Source organism: Aquarana catesbeiana, linkage group LG05 (genome assembly GCF_042186555.1).
Source record: "Aquarana catesbeiana isolate 2022-GZ linkage group LG05, ASM4218655v1, whole genome shotgun sequence".
NCBI lineage: Eukaryota > Metazoa > Chordata > Amphibia > Anura > Ranidae > Aquarana > Aquarana catesbeiana.
The window spans coordinates 609861529-609888355 of NC_133328.1; the positions used below are offsets into that span (position 1 = coordinate 609861529).

Sequence of the window (26827 nt, forward strand, 5' to 3'; positions counted from 1 at the left end):
ACCTGATCGGATGCTCCATTCAGCCCTATGGAAACCCTATTTTCCATCCGTCTGGGGGATTGGATTGGATGGGATCAGAGACAGGCGGTCCGTTTTCATCTGATCTCCCCATAGAGGAGAGCGGAGCTCTGACAGGTCCATCTCTGCACATGCGGGGATCAGCGGATCACTGAGCAAAACGCAGGCCGCTGGGTGAAAAGCCAGTGTGGAAGGACCCTTACAAGAATACATTTATCATATCCCTATTTTTTTTGACTGTCATTGGACAAATGAGTTGATTCTTGTGTCTCTTGTACGCTCTCTATTTCATCGCGGGCCACATCAGCATAATAGCTGCTCTCAAAAGACCGGTTGTATCTGTAAGACTAGATGTCTAGAACACCCCAACCCCCTTAAGCCTGGTATTCACTATTATTTTTCTGGGTTGAACGGGAAAAAAATGGTCAGCTCCAGACGAAGCCGCTGTACTAATGATCCAACATCAGTACAGGATCTCCTCCACTGAGTTGTTGTTCTGACAGGGGGACGGACCCCCCACTAGAACACTCCAGTCAGCGCTCTCAGCCATTCACTGTGAGTGCTGATCGGGAGCCAGTCGGCTGCTGGTTTCCCAGCATGCTCGTCCGACAGAAGCAAGCTCCTGTCCGACTGGCTGGCAAACACATTTTGAACTGGCCAATGTCTGCTTTCGGCCCCTGTGTACAGGGCTTAACATTAGAAGTCAAGAGTTCCCCACTCCCCCTTCACAGTGTACAACCTCCCCCCCCCCCCCCCCTCTTTACCTTGTGCTGCTACCAGGAAGGAGTTGGGAAGAAGAAAGTACAGGGTCTGGGGGAGGACCAGAGAAGGGCTGGAGTCTGTTGAATGCTAAGACCAGGGGAGGTGGAGATGATTGGGTGCTACGGCTGCACAGAGAGGCGCATGATCTGTAGGAGGAGATCTGTCCTCTCTGCTGCCGACTGCTGAGATGGGGGGGGGGGCTGTGGCTGCACGAAGAAGCACAGGATGTGACAAAGGAGACCTGTCCTCTTGCGCTCTCTATATTTCATTGCGGACCATATCAGCATAATGGTTACTCTCAAAAGCCTGATTTGTATCTGTAAGACTAGATGTCCAGAACACCCCACCCCCCTTACATCAAATGTCTAGAGCCCTCCTTTCCCCCCATCAGAATTCAAGAGTCCCTTGTGCTGCTACCAGAAAGAAGTTGGGAAGCAGAGTGCAGGGTCTGGAGGAGGACCAGAGGAGGGCTGGAGTCAGCTGCCAGAATCTGTTGAATGCTGCGATCAGGGGAGGCGGAGATGAGGTGGAGCTGCACAGAGAGGCGCATGATCTGTAGGAGATCTGTCCTGTCTGTTGCCGACTGCTGAGATGGGGGTGGGGGGGAGATAGGGTGGCAGAGAGGTGACTGTGCAGCTGCACGATGAAGCACAGGATATGGCAGAAGAGTTCTGTCCTCCTCTCTGCTTCCAACTGCTGCGACAAGTTGGGGGAGGAGATGAGGTGGGTGCAGCAACTGCAGGAGAGTTGTGAGGGCCACATGAAATGACCTGATGGGCCTTTTGTTTGGGACCTGCTCTAGAGGTTGTGGTAGAAGAACAAGAGAACAAGTGCAAACCCTTCTGGGAGCTCTGGATATACTTGTACAAAGACAGCCTTCTTGTATGACAACTTTGTTGACGGATGGTTGATGATTTTGGCAGCCAGTGGTTTAGAGGAGACTGGTAGAATTTCACTCGACCCTCCCCCCTAGATTGTAAGCTCTAATGAGCAGGGCTCTCGGATTCCTCATTTATTGAATTGTATTGTAACTACTGTCTGTCCCCATGTTATAAAGCGATGCGCAAACTGTTGGCACTATATAAATCCTGTATATTATTAATAACATGGGGGTGCCATCTTTACTTTAAGGCTACTTTCACGCTGAAAGTGCTGGTCGTTAGCGCTAAAGCTAGCGGGCCGCTTTTAACCGGAAAAAAAAGGGTTAAAAATCCAGTTTTGCAGCGCTTTTAAGGCACTTTTAAAGTGCTGCCATTCATTCCAATGAAGCTTTGAATAGGAAAATCTGGATGCCGCACACTGGATGAAGTTGAAAACTTGTCTTTATTATAAAGTTGGGATCATCAGAGATACAAGACAATCATGCAGGATGTACAGGATCAGCTGACGCGTTTCGCACTCATAGCTATGAGTAAGCACTCAGCTTCGAGTGCGAAACGCGTCAGCTGATCCTGTACATCCTGCATGATTGTCTTGTATCTCTGATGATCCCAACTTTATAATAAAGACAAGTTTTCAACTTCATCCAGTGTGCGGCATCCAGATTTTCCTATTCAAAGCTTCGCTCTACTTGGCATTTAGCCAGCACCTGGGACTCTTCATCTCTGAAAGCTTCACATCAACCCCACACCTGGGTCCGTGTCCACCTGAGCGGTGAAACACCCTCTTTCATTAATTCCAATGGGCAGGGCATTTTGGGAGCGGTAAATACTCCCAACCCGCCCCAAAGATGCTGTTTTCTGGACTTTTCAGAACGTCCCGCAAGCACACCGCCCGGTGTGAAAACCACGCGGGAATGAATGGGAGTCGGTTTTCAGGCACTTTGCAGAGGCTATTTCTAGCGCTAAAGCGCCTGAAAACCACCCCACTATGAAAGGGGTCTTAGGCAGGAAGGTTTTTGAAGACATGTAATTAGAGACTACTTCATATTGCTTTTTGGATAAGGTCTTTTCATTAAATCCTGACTGACTGCAAATGCATCTTTCCCACCAGACATTAATTTCTGGAGAACTCCAGATGGTTATGTAACAAAGCACGTTCCTTGTACTTTTCTTTAGTAGTGGGCACTGCTCTTGCTTTGCAAAGAATGGCACTTATGTGTGGGCGCTGTTCCCTGGAGAATTCTCCTGAAGCCCAGACTTCAAGTTGTGGCCGCCCTGGGTGGGTGCTAATGTGTTGGTGAGTGTCCTTTTAATAATGTAAACATACTGGGGTGGATTGAATGACAATTGGTGTCATGCAAATTGGAAGAAGAGCATCACTATGGGATGGTTCTTCCCAGAGGGAATGTGAATATTTTAGGGAAAGCAGTTTTTATTTTCTTCTACAGTTGTGAAGGAATTCAGATATCTTTTACTGATGGAACCTAGAGTTGGGTTTTAGGGCCTGTTGCAAGGCTGCCCAGTGTAGTCCCAACGCAAGAGGAGCAAAATTCCTTATCTCCTATGAGACCAGTGCACACCACCCCAATTCAGTGGTGTGCGCTGAAAAACACTTTGACGTACAGTCGTTTTTTCAGCGTACAACAGTGTGGCGCAAACCATCACCTCACACTGTGCTGCGACCAATAGCACTTGATAAATTGGCAAGTAAACCGTGCCATGTGCCAGGATTGACTACGCACACCAGTAGCTATATTCTTGCACAGCTGCTGGTGAGATCAGGTCCTTAAAGTAAACCAGTACAGAGAGAATATGGAGGCCTCACCGCTGACCTCTCCTTTTAAAAATGTTAGTTGCCTGAATCTTATGGTGATGCAGCATCTCCAATGTTTACATGGATTAGGGGAGTTCTATTATCTCCCCAACTTTCTAATATTCATGTTTGTTCCAGGTCAGTAACTCAAAGTATTGCAGCCAAAGATAGCCAAGCAACTAATGAGCTTAGAACGGCACATACTGGACGGTCTGCATTTAGTCGTAATATGAATTCTGACAGTAGCTGAAATAAACTGGATCAGTATATGAGTTGCTGCCCAACCCTCACAAACTCCATCTGCAATAATACATGTGTCTCTGCCCAGTTCCCTATCTATATAAATTTGTAATTAAAGGTCTTATAATTACGGTATTTTGTCTCACTTGGGAAGAAGGAGGTTTCAAGGAAATGTGGGTTTGCGTGTGGAGAAGGCTGTTTCTTTCTAGGTTTCCAGCACAATCACAGGACGACTCATCAGGAAAGAATGTCATGCACGTGGCCGATCGGGTTGTGTCGTATAAACATGCGTTCGCTGTTTGAGCTCACTCTGCACTTCTGGAGTGCGTGTCGAGTGACGGCTGAACGTTCCCTGAGTGCTGCTGCTAGCAGTAAAACCTGCTAGAATGTCTGTCATTCTGTATCTGGGCCATTAATAGAATTGCTATTCGTGTTACGTAAAATTCTAAATTCATCCTGAACATTCCCCCTTTATCACTTCCCCTTGTTTGGGGCACCTGAGGTGGGGAAGAAGTCCTTGCCCCCAACAGTGCTTTGAAAGTAAAGAGAGTCTTGCAAGGTTCCCCTTCAATGTTGAAAGGTATGCAGCATGGTATGGTACAGGAATGGGGGAGAATACACGCCTCGCCACTTTACTGGCTGCTCAGGCTGAATGCCTGGATAAGGATCAGATTGGTATATTAAGAGATGTATGTTTTTTTTTTTTGCAGAATCGTACTTGCCTAGGTGGATGAAGCATTGGTCCAATGCTGCAACCGTCCCCTGCCGACTCTAAGACTGAGAATCGAGCGATCATACGCCACCGACCGCTCGGTTCCCTGAGTTTCCTGAGCTGTCTGCTCTGCCCCATCCCCCCCCCCCCTCGCTCACTGGAGTGTTGGGCTGCGGAGGGGGCGGGAGCAGCCAGCTCAGGCTCTCCACAGCTCACTAAGAGGCTGCACCAGGTGCCGGTCCAGGCATGGAGGCCGATCCCGACTTCATTGTCGTGATCTTGCCCGAGCCTGGACCGACTCTGTGATATCAGCCGACAGCGGGCTTCAGCTGAAAACGGGTTGCAGGAGTGCAGGATGAACTCCACTCCTATGAGCCACAGGAGAAGTGCAGTGAAACAAGCTTTGGCTGTACTTCTACCTTGAAAAGGTTGTAAATCCTCATAGGTTTTCACCTTAATGCATTCTATGCATTAAGGTGTATAAAAACTTTGTCAGTGCTGCAGCCCCCCAGCCCCCCCCCCAGTTTTACTTACCTGGACACTGTCATCCTCTGTCCGGGAACAAGCACACCATCTGTAGCTGGTGTCTCGTGTCCCGATTGATAGCAGCACAGCCATTGGCTCCCGCTGCGGTCAGTCAAATCCAATGACGGGGGGGGCCAGGGCCGAGTCCTGCATTCTGTGTGAATGGACACAGATGCGGGACTCGGGAGCGTGCCTGCACGGGTGTCCACCAAGGAAAGCGCTTCTCCAACGTGGACAATCGATGCGAGGAGGAGCCACCAACGCCACCGTGGGACCCCAGAAGAGGAGGTAAGGGGCCACTCTGTGCAAAACGAACTGCACAGTGGAGGTAAGTATAACATGACAAAACAAATAACAAGGGTTTACAACCCCTTTGAGAAGAAACCGATGTTGTTTGTTTGCCTTTTTTCTCCTGGATGGCCAGGAAAGGGAGGGCAGTGATCGTTCAGCACCCCTTTTCTGCACCATATTAAGCCACAAGTCTTTCAACATTGGGGGTAGTACATTGCAAGGGATGCGGGGGCCTGCAAAACCTCCCATTGTTGAGGGAAAAGGACCTCTTTTCCCACCTCTCTAGGCCCCAAAAAGAAAGTGGTTGTAATAGAGAGGGATTTATGTGGAATCTGGAAGTCTCCTTTACAATAAGGGGGATGAGCAGAAATCTGCCCCCTCTCAGGGGAATTAGTACAGAAGTACAATAATACCATCCTCAAAGTAAAACAAAAAAAAACACACAATGTATTAAAAATTATTTAATTGAAAAAAAACACATACTTAATGGCTTTTAAAATAAAGTTTAATAATGTCCCTAGAAGTAAATCTATGTCATTTGTGGTGTTCAGTTGGGTATTCAACATACATTACTATGACCTGTCACCGATCTGTACACTGCCGCTAATGCTGTGTACACACGACCGGACTTTTCGTCGGACTGAACCCCGAAGGACTTTTCAACGGAGTTCCAACGAAACGGACTTGCCTACACCGATCACACCAAAGTCCGATTTCGAACGTGATGACGTGCGACCGGACTACAATATGGAAGTTCATAGCCAGTAGCCAGTAGGCAATAGCCGCCCCTTGGTCCTTTTTTGTCTGTCGGACTAGCATACAGGTGAACTGATTTTTCGATCGGACTCGAGTCCGTCGGAAAGATTTAAAACATGTTCTGTTTCTAAAGTCCGACAGATTTTTCAACAGAAAAGGTCCGATGAAGCCCACACATGATCGAATTGTCTGACGGATTCGTTCCGTCGGACCAGTTCAGTCGAAAAGTCCGGTCGTGTGTACAGGGCATAAGGCTGGGTTCACACTGCTGCGACAGCAAAGTCCTACCTCTTTGCCTTCGCCTTTGACCTGCAACTTCCTTCTGACTTGATCTGACTTTGATGCTTTTTAGCAACCTGTATAAGGGCTGAAATTGCACCCAAGTCGGACCAAAGTAGTGCGGAACCGTTCTAAAGTCAGAGCAACTTGTGTAGCATCAGTTAAAACGGCTCTCATAGGGAAACCTTGCATTTGACATGTCATGAGACTTGGGGTCTCACAAGTCGGATCCCATGTTGCAGCAATGTGAACCGAGCTTAAATTACAAATTCCCAATTGCATTTGGTAAACTTATTACTTTGAGTCCTGGGTGATGTCAACGTTCAGATTAGTCACTTGGGTTATCTGATGATGAACTGAAACTTCTGTAGCCGGGAATCTGTCTTTTAATGGTAAGAGTGGGGTGTGTGCGCCCCACTTTGATCGGCATTAACCTCCATGGTATTCAGAATAGGATTCAGCATTTTTGCAGATTTTTGGCAAGTTTGGCCAAACTGCCGACAAACCAAATGTGGACTTGTCTGAACAACACTAGCCATGAAGAGTCTGTATACCATCACTATATCTATATGCAATGTTTATTTGCCTGTGGGTGCAGTTGCACAATCAGCATCACCCAATTTAACCCAAGTTCCGTAATAGCTATAATTTGAGTTATGCAACCTTCAGAGTAGCAGTTGAGCTACTCATTTCCCGCCCTACAAAATTAGCTTTATAAGATATCTGCACAGTATGGCCAAATATATGTGAATACCCCTCCGAATATTGAGTCCAGTGAAAGTGTACAGTTAATGCTACAGTATGCAGAAACATTTTAGACAATTGTGCGCTTCCAACATGTGGCAACAGTTTGGGGAAGGCCCTTTTCTTTTCTTGTATGACTGTACACAAAGCCAGTTCCATAAAGACATGGTTTGATGGGTTTGGTGTGGTGGAACCTCGGTGGCCTGCGCAGAGCCCTGACCTCTGATCAGCTATGGGATTAACTGAAATGCTGATTGTAAGCCAGGTTTTTCCAACATCAGTAAATGACTTCACAAATGCTTTTTTGGCTGAATGGGCTTAAATTCCCACAGATGAACGTCAAAATATTGTGAAAAGCCTCTTTGCAGCAGGAGGGCGGCTGTTGTAACCGCAAAATAGGGGCCAACTTCATATTAATGTACATGGTTTTGAAAAATGATTTCCAACAGGTTTGTGTAAGTGGAATGGCCAGGTGTCCATAAACTTCTGGCCATGTAGTGCATGACATTTTGTAAAAATAAAAAATAAAATAATAGAATAAAATAAATAAAGTTTGACCTCTAGAATGTAAGCGTTGGACTTTGTTTCCAAATTGAATATAGTTATTGCTGCGGTGTTAAATCAAAAAGCAAAATGTAGTACACCTAACATACAATCAGGCAAATTTTTGGAGTTTAAAGAAGAATTGCAGCCAAAGCTCGTTCTGCACTCCTGTGATCCGTTTTCAGCAGACAGAGGGCTGAAGCACGCTGTTGGCTGACATCAAAAAGCCAGTCCAGGCTTGAGAAAGATCGTGACCATATGGTCGAGATCCGCCCACATGCCTGGACCGGCACCCGGCTCAACTTCTCAGAAAGCCGCTGGGATCCTGAGCCGGCAGCTTCCACCCCCTCCACAGCCCAACACTCCAGTGAGCTGGGGGGGGGGGGGTTAGAGCAGACAGCAGTTCCTGGCAGTCACCAGCTCTCTGCTCAGTGAGCCCTGAGAACTAAGCGAACAGCGGTGTTTGATCGCTCGGTTCTCAGTCTTGGAGCCAGCGGGGGACAGATGCAGCATCGGACTGATACTGCATTCACCTAGGGTAAGTATGATTCTGAAAAAAAAAAAAAAAACATACTTCTCTTTTAAATGGTTAAAAAAAACATGGTTAGTGGTTTAACTCTTCTGTACTCTATGAAAAAAAGCGTATACCTTAGATCTACAGTAACCTTTTTTCTGCCACCAACGGACCCACTAGGTAGTTAGAGGGGAGGTCATTTGCTGATCCCTTCTAAGTAGTAAAAACCTAAAAGCAAAGCTAAAAAAAGGAAAGAATACCTTTCTGTTTACGTACTTTATTTTAAACCTGATCTCCTTGTTTTAGTGAAGTTTAAAGGAGAAGTAAGGCCAAAGCTATCTCGTTGTAATCACAGGATTGCACTTCGTTCTGCACTCCTGTGACCTGTTTTTAGCCATTAGATTGAGACAGCCACAACCCAAGCCCCCCATCCAACCCGGCGCTCTAGTGAGCGCTGGAAGAGCAGAGCACAGACCTGTGACTGACAGTCACTGGCTCTCTGCAGACCGAATACAGAAAACTGAGCAACTGGCAGTTTTTGATCGTTCCTCTCTCAGTGTAGAACCGCCGGGGGACAGTTGCAGCAGCCATCTAGGTGACAATAATTGTTTTTTTTTTTTTGTTTTTTTTATTTCTATTTTTGATCTTCTTTTTAAAATAAGTCATTTGAACCAAGCTGGTCCAAAATTAACCATTTAGTTCACTAACAGACGCAGCTGCCTTGTGCGTGATATAAACTGTGTAGTCTCAGCTATGTACAGAATGCAGCGCTGTGTTCCGGCAGCGGCATGGGAACTTCCCATCCTGCTCCCGGAAAACAAAACGGAGTGCTGCTCAGCCATTTACAGGGAGCTGTTTATTTTATGAATGAATACAAAACTTGGCTGAGTCTGAGATCATGACATCTTCCCGCCTCAGCCAATAAGATGATTTATTCATAAATTACAAAGTTCCCTGTGAATGGCTGGGCAGCCCTCAGCCCAACTCAATTTTGTTCTGGCAGTGGGACGGGAAGTTCCCATCCCACTGCCAAAACACAGCGCTGTATACTGTATGTAGCTGAGGCTGCGCACAGTTTATACAGCACTGACAGCCGCGTACACACGGGCGGACTTGTCCGACAGACTTTCCGACAGACTTTCGACAGACTTTTGACGGACTTCCAACAGACTTTTGACGGACTTCTGACAGACTTTTGAACGAACGGACTTGCCTACACACGATCACACCAAAGTCCGACGGATTCGTACATGATGACGTATGACCGGACTAAAATAAGGAAGTTGATAAGCCAGTAGCCAATAGCTGCACTAGCGTGGGTTTTCCCCTGTCGGACTAGCATACAGACGAGCGGATTTTTCGACCGGACTTGAGTCCGTCGGACAAATTTGAAACTTGTTCCAAATCTAAAGTCCGTCAGATTTTCAACCCAAAAAGTCCGCTGCAGGTCTGATGGAGCCCACACACGGTAGGATTGTCCGCCGGATTCGTTCCGTCTGACGAGTCCGGTCGAAAAGTCTGCCTGTGTGTACACGGCATTAATGAAGTAAATAGTTTGTTTGGACCAGCATGGTCAAAACTTTACTAGAAGAAGGAGATCAGCTTTAAACCCAGCGATATCATCCCTGGGTCTCTGTGCTTCTCTTTGTGAAGCAGGAAAATCATGCCAGGTGTGGGGGGCCAGCAGGATTCTGTACATAGCTTCCCGAAAACGGCAGAACCCTCAGCACTATTGCAAGCAGTGGGTTGGCTTCTGAGAGGAGTTATACATATATCAGTATGCCTTGATAGGTGGAAGTCCGTCTGGAAGATCGGTTCTTTCTGGGTAGGCTGCATTTGCATTTAGGCTGCTCTATCTAAAGCCCACATGTGGTACTGAGCCTCCATGATTGAACTGAAATTCAATAAATAAAAGGAGAAGACCAGGGACAGTTAGGCTGGGCAGAAAAGTGCTAGATCAGCCTTTCTCAACCTTTTCAACACAGAGGAACCCTTGAAATAACTTTCTGATCTCAGGGAACTCCTGCTGAAAGTTACTATATCTACAACTCATGATACATTAGCGTGATGGTCAGTGGGAAGAATGCTCCTTACACTTGTGATCATTGGGAAGAATTACTCCCTTACAGATAGCTAAAAAAAGATCAAGGGTGTCAGTGGGAACCTATCCGAGAGGCAGAAATTGCTCATTGTTCAAGGAACCTCTGGAGGAACCCTATGGTTCCATGGAACCTTGTTTGAGAAACCCTGAGCTAGAAGATGCTGGACGTCCTCCAGCCAAGAAATGAGGCCGGCTCCACTGGTCTTGCTGCAGCTTCTAATGCACATTGTGGGAAGCTCAGAGAGTTCAGTGAATTCACAGTAAGCAATTCCAGTACAAGACACTGGAGTTCAGCTTTAAATGTTTACTACATGTAAATTCCATTTGATTTCTCTTTGATTTACTGTCGCAATCAATTATAAGAATAAAAAGGTCTCTATAAATTGGCAGCTTTGGCCTAGAAGCAGATCATTCAATGACCTCCCCGTGGCTGTGTGCATTGTGTACGGCCCCATGGAGCTTCTGATTGACAGTCGCTGAAGATAAACCTCTCAGCTTAAACTTGTCAAACAAAAAGACTTTCTGCCAGCCCGCTGTGTGCGTTCAGCAGGAGGGGAGCTGACGGACAAAAGTCAAGTGCGCTTTTCAGGAGATCTTTGTTATTTGCAGAAACGTCGTCATCATTATCAGCTTGACTGACTTGAACTTTCTGTTCAGTGTTTAAATGCCACCTGTCCAGTTGGTTCTGGAAGGGAAAAGGAAATACGGCAAAGAACGAATGATTTGTTTATCAGCGCATTTCACATGTTCCTCACTGAGCTGGCTGGGAAATGCAGACATTAGAATATAATATCTCTCATGCAGTTTGATAAAGAAGCCATTTCACAAAGGTTAAACATACAATTTACCATGAATTAGGACTTGTTTACACTGGTGGCAGCCCTTACTGCCCCTCTGAAAAGCGATATATGGTGGATTAAACTTTTGGAGGTGTCTATAGGTAAACTATAGATACAGTGGGCGCATGCAAGGTGGCCACGATGTCCTATCCTAATATTGATCAGTGATTCCAATTTAAAGTAAAACTAAACCCATCAATTTAAAGCGGAACTTCAGTCATTTTTCATCTTTCCATCTATTAAATCTTCTGCCCTTGTTGTTTTAACTTTGGATAGTAAAACATTTTTTTTTCCGCCGGTAAATACCTTATACAGCCCACTTCTTGTTTCTTGTCAGGAAAAAAGCCTAGGCTTATGACATCATGCACAGCTCTCTCACTCACTCTCGTGAGAGTTTGCCAGGAAGGGAGGGGGGATTAGTCATAAGAGGGCCAATGAAAGCTGCAGAGCTGGAGGTGTGCCTCTGTGTAAATCCAGGAAGCGAACAGACAACAGCTTTCAATTGCTCACATTTAAAATGGTTGCAGCCAGACTCAGTGGAAGGAGATTTCTGCAGCATATTTGGTAAGTACAGAATCACAGTATATATGAAATATAATGCAAAGTGGTTGGAGGGAAGCTTCAGAATGGCAAAGATGTTTTTATTACAAATTATATGAGGAGACTGCAGTTCTTATTTAACAATTTCAAAAAGCAGTTACGTTCCCGGCTTGTCCTGGGAATGTAAATGTCACATTGGTTGTGTTCTCAACCAAACTGTCAAACCATCAAATGGCTGCTGTCATAACTGATCACATGTGCAGGGCTATGGCAGCTGAAGATCAAACAGAGGCCAAGGTGGCAGCTTCCTTGGCTGAAAATGATAGAGTTTAGTTCTGCTTTAACCTCCCTGGCGGTATGATTATTTCAGATTTTAGGTGCTGAAAGCGGTACAATTATTTTGCACAGAAATTTGGCATTTTATATTGTAGGCCTGTAATTCTTAGGAATAGTTCACTTAAATCTGTCCAAACAAGAGTCTAGTAGACATCCCGGGTATGATAAAGTTTGAAAAACGAAATAAAAAATGATAATATAATAAATAACTATAAATAATTAAAACACATAATAATATAATAATAATAAAAATTATATAATAATGTAATCAAATCAAAAACACTGAAATTTGCTCAGTTCCAGAATTTTAGCTTTTATTACTTTTAGTGTTTGATGACGGATCTCCCCACAAATCACTATCGCTCAATTCTGCAAGTGATTATAATTTATTATCGCTTTTTTCTAGCTGGTCTAAAACCACTTTTGATGTAAAGAGACAGTTTTGGTTGCTATGGACAATCTCCAGTTTCCAGGCAGAAAGAATAGTTTTATATATATAAAACTGCATGCAGGACACTAGGCAGACCACTAGGGACAAAGGGGATGTGTAGTTATTTGATACAGTACTGTAATCTGTAAGATTACAGTATGCTGTATCTATACTGTGTGTTTCACTTTTGAATTTACCGCCGAACTCCGTCCCCGTGTGTCGCAACGCTCGCAGGGAATGGAGCTCGGCACTGTGAATCGAGCGAGACACAGCGGCTCGCCGATCACAGCGGGGAGACATCGCAGGAACCAGGGGACAAGGTAAGTAATCTCTTCCTGGATCCTGCGATGCAAGCCCGAGTCTGGCTCGGGGATACCGCTTTTGGTATGTAAAATCCACCCCGAGCCAGACTCGGGAATACCGCCAGGGGGGTTAATAACTACTACTGCAGTAGGGAGCATACATAAAAAGATAGGCATTGTATTAGAATTTTTATATTAAAAGACAAGGTGTTACCCCCTTAAAGGGTTACTAAACCCTTGTGTTTTTTTTAAATAACAAACATGTTATACTTGCCTCCACTGCACAGTTCGTTTTGCACAGAGTGGCCCCGATCCTCCTCTTCTGGGGTCCCTCAACGGCGCTCCTGGCTCCTCCCTGCATCCAGAAACCACCTAGGAGAAGCGCACTCCTTGGGGGTTACCGTGCGGGCTTTTGCGTTCATTGACACAGAATGCAGGACTCGGCCCCGCCGCCTGCGTCATTGGATTTGATTGACAGCAGTGGGAGCCAATGGCTGCGCTGCTATCAGTCTATGCAGTCAGAACTCGAGACACCAGCTAGAGCTAGTGTGCTCGTTCCTGGCCGGTGAAAGACAGGGTTCAGGTAAGTATAAGGGGGGCACTGGGGGGCTGGTACATGACAGGAGGTTTTTCACCTTAATGCATAGAATGCATTAAAGTGATAAACCATGAGGGTTTACAACCCCTTTAAGGAGGTAAAACATCTGCTTCACACAGTATACCCAATGATTACGTCACTTCTGGTTGCCTGATGACATCATAGGCTTCGCTCTAAATACAGAGTTTGAAATTTCTTTCACAGAGGATGGTTGACTGGTATCTGGGAGGCTATGTTGTCACCTTTGAGTCATGAAAATCCTGCACCACCGTACACTGCATGCAGTTGTAGCATGGCCCCATTTGCTGCACTCATGAAGCAAAGCATTGTGTGTGCTGCATGTGTACAACCCCCTCGGCCAATGTGTTTTACCAGTTCTTAGATGTGGCGGCGGCATCCGTTTTCTTCTTTCTGACTTTTTTCCCCTTTATTTTCACCTAGTGAGCCTGCCTGTAAAACACCTCCCTGTCCTAGAGTGACTACACTATCTCACTGTACTGTGTCTATCGAGGAGCAGGGTTGTCACCTTATGACAAAGCTGCAAGGACATCTCCCTCTCCAAATGTTCTAAACAAAGGGCCGGTTTACTGTCCTTAAGCCTTTAGAGGGGGCTGAACTGTGGCCAGTGGGAGTAGAAAACTTCCTGCCATTAGTAGCAATGCCCCATCATTGGTGTGTAAAAGAGGAATAGTGCCCCATCATTGGTGTCCGTGAGAGGATTAGTGCCTCATCATTGGTGTCCATGAGAGGAATAGTGCCCCATCATTGGTGTCCGTGAGACGACTGGTGCCCCATTATTGGTGTCTTTGGTAGGAATAGTGCCCCATCATTGGTGTCCATGAGAGGAGTAGTGCCCCATCATTGGTGTCCGTGAGACGACTGGTGCCCCATTATTGGTGTCTTTGGTAGGAATAGTGCCCCATCATTGGTGTCCATGAGAGGAATAGTGCCCCCATCATTGGTGTCAGTGGCAAGAATTATGCCCCGATGTTAATGTCCGTGAGAGGAATAGTGCCTCATCATTGGTGTCTGTGAGAGGAATAGTGCCCCATCATTGGTGTCTGTGAGAGGAATAGTGCCCCATCATTGGTGTCCGTGGGAGGAATAGTGCCCCATTGTTAATGCCAGTGGGAGGAATAGTGCCCCAAGGGCCGGATAAAGCCAAGCAAATGGCCACAGTTTGGAGACCCCTGCCCTAAATGAAGTCAGACTTTCAGAGTTAAAACTGGACTTTAGCCCAGGTTCACACTGAGCTGCGGGAATGAAGCTGTGTGAGTTTAGATGAACTCGCACGATTTCACTCCCGCATGTCAGTCCCGATTTCAGCCGCGATTTCAGACATCTGTGCAGTTTCTTCACAGATGTCAATGTAAATCGCAGCCCGAAATTGCAAAAAGTAGTACAGAAACTACTTTTTGAAATCGGTGCAGCGCCGCAGATGCGGCATTGCACCTATTAGGACGGCGCCTTTGACGGCAATTGCCGCCAATATGACATGTCAAATCGCATCAAAACACTCCAGAGTGAACCAGGGCTTACACCCCAAATGGGAACTTAATGTGGAAATGTTCCTTTGGAATGCAGAAAGAGGAGGTTCCCCAAGTAGACCTTTTCTTTTTTTTTTTTTTTTTTCATTTTTTACCAAAAAGAACAGAAAGCGTGGTAAGTTTCTTCTATATTAAAGCTTTAAAAAGTACAACGCATCTTATGTCCTTAAAATGTCATAGTAGTGCTCATGTCAGTTCATCCTCGTGACAAGCTTTTATATGATTCCACATATAAGAAAAAATATGCGTGATCTCCATGACGACCGGAAGTGATGTTTTGCGTGTCTTAATCGGCTGGGAACCACCAGGAAGGAATCAGCGCGACTGTTCCTTTGATACAGGCGGCTTCCTACCGGTTATACTGCTCTATTATTTTAACAAGCTAGTACGTAGATTATGTATGGGGGGTTTTTGGCTACATTAAAATTTTGATAAACAGGATTACGCTATGTGCCAATTTTATTTTTTCATACAATCCTGCTGTATTGGAGCCATCCATACCTCCATCCTAATAGAATTAGCGGATTCCTTCAGGGTGACAACAAAAGTTTACCTTAAGGGCCCTTTCACACTGGGGCGGTTTGCAGGCGCTATTGCGCTAATAACAGTGCCTGCAAACCGACCTGAAAGTGCCACTGCTTTGATTCCAGTGTGCAAGCCCCGAGGGCTTGCACACTGGAGCGGAGCGCTAGCAGGACAGGAAAAAAGTCCTGCTAGCAGCATCTTCAGAGCGGTGAAGGAGCGGAGTGTTGAAATCAATTGGACAGCGTGGCTATACTGCCGGCAAAGCGCCTCTGCAGAGGCGCTTTGTGGTGGTTTTTAACCCTTTCTCGGCCTCTAGCGGGGGGTAAAACCACCCCCCGCCAGTGGCCGAATACCGACGGTAAAGCGCCGCTTACAATAGCGGTGCTTTACCGCCGACCCCACCCCAGTGTGAAAGGGCCCTAAGGCGCATGAAATAGTAATATCTGGTGAGTGTATACCCTAAGGCAGTGATGGTGAACCTTGGCACCCCAGATGTTTTGGAACTACATTTCCCATGATCATGCACTCTGTAATGGAGCATCATGGGAAATGTAGTTGGGGTGCCAAGGTTCACCATCACTGCCCTAAGGGGAGTCTTACTCACGTGGTGGCGTTCTGGGTATATGGTGCACTAGTGACAACAACTTGGATCACCGTAACAAAAGCTTCACCTTCTTAACCTATTACCGTCTGCTAGCTGTCAAATGGCGGCTGGGCGGCACGGTTCTTGTTCTGGGTGAATGTCATATGACGGGGGGCACGTGGCGATCGCAGCCGCGACGTGTTGCTAGGACACGGCGCAACCCAATCTGTGTAAAAGGCCGTGGCTCTTTAACCATGTGATCAGCTGTGTCCAATCACAGCCGGTCACATGTAAACTCGGAGTTGCCGGTAATCGGCGCTCATCGCATCACACAGACAGAGTGTGAGGAGAGGAGAGCTTATCAGCGGCATCTCTTCACAGAGGACATCTAGGAATGTAATCAGGTCCTGATTACAATTAAGTGCCAGCAATGCCACTGCCAGTAATCGGTGCCAACCATTGCCCACAATTGACACCAATCTGTGCCCACAAGTGCCAGCAATCAGTGGCTATCAGTGCTGCCCATCAATGCTCATCACTGCTGCCCATCAGTGCCGCCTGTCCTTGCCGCCTATCAGTGCCAACCAGTGCTGCCTATCAATGCTCATCAGTGCCCATAAGTGCGGCATATTCGTGCCTCCTCATCAGTGCCCATAAGTGCCACCTCATCAGTGCCCATCAGTGAAGGAGACAAATTACTTATTTACAAAATTTACTGACAGAAACAAAGAAATACTTTACTTTTTTTATTTCAAAATTTTTGGTCTTTATTTTTTCCTAAAAAAAACCCCAAAAAAACAGGAGTGATTAAATACCACCAAAAGAAAGCTCTATTTGTGTTAAGAAAATTATAAAAATTTCACATGGTTACAGTGTAGCATGACCGCGCAATTTTCATTCAAAGTGCGACAGCGCTGAAAGCTGAAAAATGGCCTGGGCAGGAAGGGGGGTGTAAGTGTCCTGTATTGAAGTGGTTAAAGAAGTCACTTTTTCGATATATTTTAGCAGCTGCTGACCTAATTATAAATGCTATTGTGTTTTGTTTATAGAGATTAAGTTTTATGTAGGTTACATCCATTTTACATCCATTTTTGGAAGAGGTTTTTTTCTTTTCCTTCGCTGCTGAGCGGTGCTATTTAGGCCCTTTTTCTTGTACCTTGGGTTATTTTATATTAACGCTTTATCTCTGGAGTAGAAGGTCTACCTGGCCTCCGCCTTTGATTCCATCACCCTTCTTCTGAAAGAGATTAGAAAAATTCAACAAGTGTAGATTTTAATACAGGGACCCGTTCTGCATCCCAACCTTCAACTGTTCCATTTGATAGTCTGGATCTACAGTAACTTTTGTGCTCCAAGGTCCAAAAAGGGCTTTTATTCCTGTTTATGCTCTTTTATGGAAACACTTTATTATATTTGTTTTTGTTTTGAATAGAGTGGGTAAGAGGTAGAATAGAAGCTGAAAAATAAAGGTTCTAATCTTTCCCCACCATTTCCTAAATTGGGCTATTTTTTCAGGCTTATTACTTTTATTGTTCTGGTCAATGACTAATCTCATAAACACGATTGCCTAATTGTCAGATTTGGTAACTTCAACCAAAAAAGTAAACAAAAATAAATGAAGGAAGTCATGAATATGAGTAAGCCGATTGTATTGCTCAATTAGAAAGAGTTGCTTACACAGCAAAACATGCATTCCTTTTTTTTGAATTATCTGGAAAACACCTACATTTTAACGTCTGGTCAGAGAGCGTTGATTTCATTCACAAAACAGAAAGTCAGGTCATTTACAGGAAATGCCAGTGACTTCAGATATGAACTAATAGTAAGTAGTATTCATGAATATGGTTACATCAGCTATGCTTTAACAAGTTAAAGAAAACGCACAGAAAATGTGGTTACTCTCTAAGCCTAAACTAAAGTGGTTCTAAGGGCTGGAGGTGTTTTACCTGAATGCATTCTGTGCATTCAGGTAAAAAAACCTGGGTGCAGCTGCCCCCCCAGTTATACTTACCTGAGCCCGATATTGATCCAGCGAAGTGCACGACAGCAGTGCCTCTCTCTACTCTCTCCCTCTTCATAGGCTCAGAGACAGCAGCAGCCTACCACTGCTGTCAACCACAGGCAGAGAGGAGGGAGCAGGGGCTGAGCCACGCTCTATGTGTCTATGGACACACACACAGCAAGCCCACACGAGTGCACCCGTAGCAAGCAGTTTGCTATGGTGGGGGAGGGCAGTGGGAAGCACCAGCGGAGGACCCAAAAAGAGGGAAATTGGGGCTGCTTTGTGCAAAACCATTGCAAAGGGCAGGTAAGTATGACACGTATGCTATTTAAGAACAAATTATGGTTTACAATCACTGTAAAGCTGAACTCTCTAAAGATACATGCTATATTTCTGAAATCCCCACTGAATTTGAGTCATATTATAGGCATCCTGTGCAGCAGTTGTATTTTTAGAGAGATAATTTTAGTCCATTCACATGCAAACGAGTATTGGGACTGCGGCTTTTCTTAAAGCAGTTGTAAACCGCTGGGTGCCTTTTTTTTTTTTTTCTCACCTGCAAGGTAGAGCCATAATGTGCTAGTATGCATTGCATACTAGCACATTATGGGAAACTTACCTGAAAACGAAGCATTCCAGAGATGCGCTGTCATCGCTGGTAGGCCACTTCCATCTTCACCTGTCTTCCTTCCTTCCTTTTGTGTGACTGTCCGGAGCTGCGATGGCGTCACACCTGCGCATGTGCGGGGGAGCTGCTGTGTACGGCACAGGATTCTGGAGTAATGACCTGGGTGGCCGTTCCTTCAGAGCGCATGCGCCCATGACGTATCGACTGCATATATAGTAAAGATCTCCTAAATGGTGCATGTTTAGGAGATATTTACAGTACCTATAGGTAAGTTTTATTAAAGTATACAACCACTTTAATACAATGTTGGTAATTGTAATGAAGGATGAACCTTAATGAGGTAGTAAAAGGCCACTAAAACGAAAACAAAAAAATGGGCCCCTCTGCAGGGTTAAGTCAAAATTTATTAGTATGCACAGCATACTAGCAGATTATGACAGACTTCCCTGTAAAGTGCTGCCATCTTTGCCCGGTCTTCTTTCCGGGTTTGTGGGCTCCAGCTGTATTAATGGCCGGGGCCACGATGATATCACCTGCACATGCGCCCTGGAGCCCTCGGCTCTGGCACAGAGCTCTGAAGATACGGCATGGGTATGCCGTCCCTTCAGAGCGCATGCGCCGGTGACGTCACCGGCAGCATCCCTTGTGGATGTCTCCAAAACCATGCAAGTTTAAGAGATATTCACTGTTTCTACAGGTACAAGTTCAAAATTGGAGTTTACCTCCACTTTAAAGTGAACATACATGTATGGATTTGTGATCGATCTAGGTACAAGCAGTCAGAAACAAAGCAAATCATCAATCAATTAAAATATCAATCTTTGCAGCATGTATTGATTAAATCTATCACAAGTGATCTATTGAAAATGATCATTTAATCAGTTGATAGTTTCATACTGGCAATTATTAATTAAATTGAACAAAATAACAACTAAGGCCCCATTCCCACGGGACGGATCCGTGATGATCCACCCCGTGAACATCCGCTGCTCAGCGGGGATCTCTCCGTTTTTCCCAGCTGAGCCGGCGGATGACAGGGCGGGACCTGCACACTGTGCAGGGACCGCCCTGTCAGATCTCCGCTCTCTCCTATGGGGGATCGGATGAGCACGGACCGTCTGTCCGTGTTCATCCGATCCGCTCTGCAGACGGATAGAAAAATAGGATTTTCTTCCGTCCGCAGAATCAGACGAGAGCGGGGACGGATGATATCAGGTGTCAGCGGATATTCATCCGCTGACACCCGCTATCCCATAGGGATACATGTATGTCCGTATTTCATCCGAAGACGGATGGATGAAATACGGACATACGGTCCGCACGTGTGAAAGGGGCCTAAGGCAGAAAAATCAGCAAAAAAAAAAAATTATCTATAGCAAAGAATGAGGGAAGAGGGGTAACAAACCCCGGGACTTTAACGGTGTTCAAGGATAGAAGCAAGGTAAAGATACAATGACAGCATCAATAAAATGTAATATTTTATTATAAAAGTAAAAAAACAGGAGGAAATTGAACCATCTATGTCAAGGTTATAAGTTTCACTAAGAGGCACACATACAAATAATACCACTCAACATGTTTCGCTTTTAGAGCTTCTTCAGCAGTTTCTGGTAAGATGTATATTTATGCTAGGAATAACAAAAAGACAAAGATGAAATCTCATGAGATCCAGATCCAGAAGATCCAGAATCATGAGATTTCATCTTTGTCTTTTTGTTATTCCTAGCATGTTGAGTGGTATTATTTGTATGTGTGCCTCTTAGTGAAACTTATAACCTTGACACAGATGGTTCAATTTCCTCATGTTTTTTACTTTTATAATAAAATATTAAATTTTATTGATGCTGTCATTGTATCTTTACCTTGCTTCTATCCTTGAACACCGTTAAAGTCCCGGAGTTTGTTTACCCCTCTCCCCTCATTCTTTGCTATTAATTCAATTGATGAGAAGAAATTAATAAAACGGATCTACTCGCCAGCATTGAAATTGATCAAAAGCTCATTAAATTGATTGAATTTACAAGGCTTTGTGATTTAAATTCTTATTCATTCTGATCATTTTAGTTGCATCGAATGATCAGTTAAAGGCACACCTCCCAACTTTTTGAGATGGGAATGTGGGACACCTATTAACAAAAGTATGTAGGCATGGGACACACCCCCTGCCACACCTCCTTAATGGAGAATTACACACACAAAAAGATTTGTTAAACCCACAAGTGCTCTTTCTACCACTACTATTCCTTTTATATTGGCTTTTGACATTTACATATGCAGCAATTTAGAAATTGGATGAAAGGTTTAGCACTGAGAAACACTTTTTGAAAGCTAAATTGTGCATTTTATATACAACTATATATAGATCAGAGCAAAATGAGGAACAAATGAATAGGAAAGAGGGATTTTGTTCCAAATCAGGGACAGCCCCTCGAAATTAGGGACAGTTGGGAGCTATGATTAAATGATCATATTTGTACATGCGTGGCCACCTTTTAGCAGACAGTCTGAGAAAGATAACCAACAAGGCCAAAATCCTGACCATTTCGTCTGTATGCGTCCAATAACAAAGTGTTTGCTCAGCATCATCACAACACATGCGGAATTTCAACACTCACTCTTTCTTAATCATGGCTATGCAAAGGTTCTGTCTTTACCATAATCACATGATCACTTCCAATGTTGTAATAAAATACTTTACATCCTCAATATATGTTGCTGAATTGCAAGGAAATGAAACTCCTTATGCAGGGAACTTAAAGCCCAACTCCAGGATATAAGTGAGCCCTCTATCTGTTCGCTTGGTATTAAAAAAAACAAACAAAACCCATTTTTTTAACTTGCTTAAAGCCACGCAAACATGATCATCCAACGCTGGGTCCTTCTCATCCAAGAAGTAGATGATCATCTACATGGGTGTCCAACCTGTGGCCCTCCAATTGTTGTGGAACTGCAGAACCCATGAAGCATTGCAAGGAAAGTCCCATGAGGCATCGCAAGCATGACTCCCAAAGGCAGAGGCATGATGGGACTTGTAGTTCCACAGCAGCTGGAGGGCCACAGATTTGACACCCATGATCTGATCCCCAGATGGGTCCTTCTTCCAGGTGTCCACATCCTGCTGTCCAGCAGAGGATCCAGAAGAGGACCCATAGCACACCGAGGGGAGTAAAAGGGATCGACTGGCGAGGGTTATTGTACAGTGCTGATTTGTGGTCTCTGCGGGTGGAAAGGCTGTCATTGAGAGACCTGGATGGAGGGATTTTGGTATGTGTAAAGGTCTTCACCTGGTAAGGAAATTTGATCAGCTGGCAGGATGCTGGTCCAATATAGCAAAAACAACTCACCCAATATGCACATTTCTAAGTCCATGATGCACAAAACCACTTGCACCCTCAACAAAGTATCAACTTTTTGTTATTTTTTTTTATTTCAGGAGCTCTCTGGTAGGCTCAGTTGTTTAAAATGGATGGTGGAATCTCCCCTGCTAGGTATTCACAGTGCCTGCGGCTTTCTAAATACCCAAACAATGACTGTATCTGATAGGATGCAGTCACTGTTTAGCCAACAATTATTTTATCCCGCACCTTCAATTTTGCTATAGAAGTTTGTTGAAATGAGTGGTGCCATCATGGGTGGCATCCTGCTGAATTGGCCACAAATCAGGCCAGCTTTAGGTTGAGGTGGGATCTGGCAAAAAATGATTGATATGTTGGTGAGTAAAGCCACATCATCATTAAAGTGATTGTAAAGTCATGTACAGACAACTATATAAGTACATATGGACTTTTTTGAGGGACATATAGAAGTGAAAACAACACTGTGTATATAAAAACCATGAATTTTATTTTTGCATTCAATAAAGTACAAAAACCATAGTTCAGAGAACAAACAATAAAATGTCAAATTGTGGGGTTCACACAATTATTTGAATCTAATGTAATCCACATGTATACATAACGTGTCTTTTTTTTAAAAAAAATTTGGGTCACTCATTCCTTTTACAAGGAATGTAAACATCCCTTACAATAGAAAAAAAAAAGCATGACAGGAAACTTAAATGTTCGATCTGGGGGTCAAAAAGACCTTAGGTCTCACATTTACACTTAAAGCGGAGTTCTGCCGAAATTTTTTTTTTAAAGGTCAGCAGCTACAAATACTGCAGCTGCTGACTTTTAAAATATGGACACTTACCTGTCCAGGGCGCCCGCAATGTCCTTACCCTCGTCTCTCGGGTGGAGGTGCCGCCATCTTCGGTAAGGGAATCGGGAAGCAAAGTCTTGGGGCTTCACAGCCTGGTTCCCTACTGCGCATCCTCACTGGCCCCTGCTGTCATCTGGGACCTGTGTGTCTCCCAGAAGACAGCGGGGGAGGGGCCGGACGTGGCGTAGATCCCTGCGGAGCCTGCGGCAATCTATGCCCAGAAGTGGGAGCAAATACCTGGATTAGACCGGTATCTGCTCCCCCCTGAAAGGTGCCAAATGTGACACCGTAGGGGGGGAGGAATCCGATCAGCAAAAGTTCCATTATTGGGTGGAACTCCGCTTTAAATGCAATAAAAAAAATTTCCCCTCTAAGACCATTGGGCGGAAGTGATGTTTGACGTCGCTTCTGCCATCTAATGTTATGGAGCCGAGTGGGGGTCATCTTTCCCCCACTCTGCTCCAGGCTACATGGAAATTGATCCTCTGGCGGGACTTTTAAAGGGAACACCTACTCATGGGTCATAAAGAGTATGGAAAATGTAGAATTAGTATGATAGAGTGTTTATTGGTAATATAGATAGTTAAAGGGATCTGTGATACATGGGGGTACATATGCAGCATACGTAATACATACAAAGAAATAGCAATACAAATGCCAATGCAAACAATTCACAATCATGGAACTCCAATACACATGGAACACATATGCGGGGAGTACTCCAGGCTTGTCAGGGGAGAGGACGCAATAGTCTCCGCCGCTACCGATGGCTCCAGAGACCACTTCTAACTTAAAGAGGACCGCCCACAGTTTCTGAAGATACCAGGGTTATGGCAGCTAGCTGCTGCCATAACAATGGTATTTAGCGTCAATGTATTGACATACAGCTACTAAGGCGATTTGCGGTAAGTGGTTAAATTGGTGTTCCGGCCGAAATTACACTTTTTAAATAAAAATACCCCTAGAATACATAAGCTTAATGTATTTTAGTAAAGTTAGTCTGTAAACTAAGGTCTGTTTTGTTAGTTTATAGCAGTAGTTTGTTATTTTATAAACAGCAGGCCGTGGCCATCTTAAGTGTGGGCATCTGAAGCCAGACTATATTTCTTCCTGGATCTCATCCTTGCAGATCTCGCACATGCTCAGTGCAGCACAAGCAGTGTAATAGGTTTCAGGTCAGGTTTCCATAGCAACGACAGTGCCAGAGGAAGTTGCTGCCCCTTCCCAGAAGGCATTGCAAACAGGAAATGATGCGATGGGCCACGGCCAGGGAGGAGGAAGTGAAAAATGAATACAGCAGATATACAGTAGGTGCTGAGAAAAATAATTTAAAAATATCCAATTCGTTCACAGTGCACAGTTTAGTGAGGGATGCTGAAGAGTTGTAAAAGTGGGTGGAACTCCACTTTAAATGTTCAAAGCACAACACCACCTATATATCAGTAGGGTAAGGAGAGCCTCTGGCTTTTCTGCATCATTTCATCAAAGCAACATGTACTTAGCAATATCCTTTCCTTATCACCCAGAGTCCAGCAGTTGCAGTGATTGTAAAGTCTTATTATTTATTTATTTATTTTTTATGTTAAAACAAATATATATATTTTTTTTTTTTTTTTTAATGACAAACATGTTAAACTTACCTGCCTTGAAGCTCCTTCTCTTGACTCCTGGCTCCTCATCCCGAGCAGCGCTGCCTTCATCCATAGACCGAGACAGAGCCTGGCGCGCGGATTGCGTTAATCTAGAAAATGTTTAGGCTTTAGAACCACTTTAAAGGCTTTTCATTTACAGCAATTGGATGCATTTTGTCCACCTGTCCTAAACATTTTGTAATCTGTATTATGTGGTCATGGCCTTTAACAAAATGTAAACAAGAGCTCTACTGTTTTTCTGTTTGCTTCATGGTATTTCCCTGACCAAGAATGCCTGTGTCATTGTAGGTGACACCGTGGACGTGGAGAGCATGGAGGCTGTCATGTTGGAATATGCTGCTGTCAACAGAGATTTGAGCAACTACATAAAAGCGGTTGAGGAAACCATTGGCAAGGTGAGAATGGAAACAAGTTGGAGCTTGTCCTCTATGAATCATTATTTCTCCATGCCTCATAACATTGTTGCATTCATTTTTTTTCCCTCTTTGATTTATTCGGTGGATTGTGTGTGCTCAATATAGACTGTTACCAGCTAACCACAAAGGTCAAACTTTTCTTCACTGTAACTTAATCTAAGAGAATAAATGAGAGTTTAAACACAAAAGAAAAAAAAAACTGTAAAGGTTTAATCCACCCAAACAGATATGCCGGGTTTTGGCTGCATGCCGTAGAGTTTGCACGCTTGCCAATTCTTGTATCTCTTGGAATCTCGTTTTTTGTGATACGGCACTGCGTTACTTTAACTGACAATTGCGCGGTCATGTAATGCCGTACCCAAATAAAATGTATGTCCTTTCCCCCCCCTCAAATAGAGCTTTCTTTTAGTGGTATTTAACCACTTGCCGACCAGCCGTCGCAGTTGTACTGCGGCAGAATGGCGCGGCTGGCCGAAACGACATTATGTAACGCCACTTCTCCCTGTGGCCCTGCGCCCCCTGCTCGCCCACAGAGCCGATGCGAGTGCCCGGCGGCCGCGATCGTCGCCACGCTCCCGCGATCGCTCGGGGCACACCGAGAACCGGGATCTGTGTGTGTAAACACAGTTTCCAGTTCTCTGAGGGGAGAGTATGAACAGCAATCTGTCATCTCCCCTACACAGTCCCCTCCCTTCTTCAGTTAGAACACACACTAGGGAACACATTAACCCCTTGATCGTCCCCTAGTGTTAACCCCTTCCCTGCCAGTGACATTTTTACAATAATCAATGCATTTTTATAGCATCGATTGCTGTATAAATGCCATTGGTCCCAAAAATGTGTCAAAATTGTCCGACGTGTCCTCCATAATGTCGCAGTCCCAATAAAAATCGCAGATCGCCACCATCACTAGTAAAGATAAAAAAAATTAATAATAAAAATGCCATAAGTCTATCCCCTATTTTGTAGACACTATAACTTTTGCACAAACCAGTCAATATACGCTTATTGCGATGTTTTTTTTTTTTTTACCAAAAATATGTAGGCTACATATTGGCCTAAACTGAAGAAAAAAAATTGTTTTTTTTATAAATTTTTGAGGGATATTTATTATAGCAAAAAGTAAAAAAATAGCATTTTTTTTCAAAATTGTCGCTCTTTTTTGTTTATAGCGCAAAAAATAAAAACGACAGAAGTGATCAAATACCACCAAAATAAAGCTCTATTTGTGGGGGGAAAAAAGGATGTCAATTTTGTTTGGGTGTAACGTCGCACGACCGCGCAATTGTCAGTTAACCCCCCTGGCGGTATTCCCGAGCCTGGCTCGGGGTGGGATTTCAGTACCAAGAGCAGTAACCCCGAGCCACACTCGGGATCGCATCGCAGCATCCAGGAAGAGCTTACCTTGTCCCCTGGATCCTGCGATGTCTCCCCACACTGTGAGTGGCTCGTCCTCTGCTCGATCTATCAGCTCCGTTCCCTGCAAGTGTTGCAACGCACGGGGACGGAGAACGGCGCCAAATTCAAAAAGTGAAACACACTCAATACATACAGTACACTGTAATCTTACAGATTACATTACTGTATGAAATTATTTCACATCCCTTTTGTCCCCAGTGGTTTCTCCAGTGTCCTGCATGTAGTTTTATATTATAAAAACTGTTCTTTGTGCCTGGAAACTGGAGATTGTCCATAGCAACCAAAACCGTCCCTTTACATCAAAAGTGATTTTAGAGCACCTAGAAAACATCGATAATAAATTAGAATCACTCGCAGAATTGAGCGATAGTGATTTGTGGGGAGATCCGTCATCAAATACTATAAAGTGACAATTCTGCAACTGAGCAAATTTGTGTTTTTGATTTGATTACATTATTGAATATTTTTCATTATTATTATTATTTGGTATAATTATTTATAGTTATTTAATATATTATAATTTATGATTTTGTGTTTCAAACTTTATCACACCCGAGATGTCTACTAGACTCTTGTTTGGACAGATATAAGTGTGTTATTCATAAGAATTACAGGCCTACAATAAAAAACG

General features: G+C 44.4%; 1 protein-coding gene across 2 annotated transcripts in view; it reads left to right on the forward strand.

Moving 5' to 3' along the window:
* The window catches only part of NSMCE2 (NSE2 (MMS21) homolog, SMC5-SMC6 complex SUMO ligase), a 422041-nt gene that overhangs the window by 111955 nt on the left and 283259 nt on the right, over nucleotides 1-26827 (forward strand). For both annotated transcript variants that reach the window (XM_073632235.1, XM_073632234.1), the window contains one exon: nucleotides 24650-24756. In XM_073632235.1, coding sequence (XP_073488336.1) covers nucleotides 24650-24756 — 107 coding nt within the window. The remainder of the gene's footprint in view (nucleotides 1-24649; nucleotides 24757-26827) is intronic.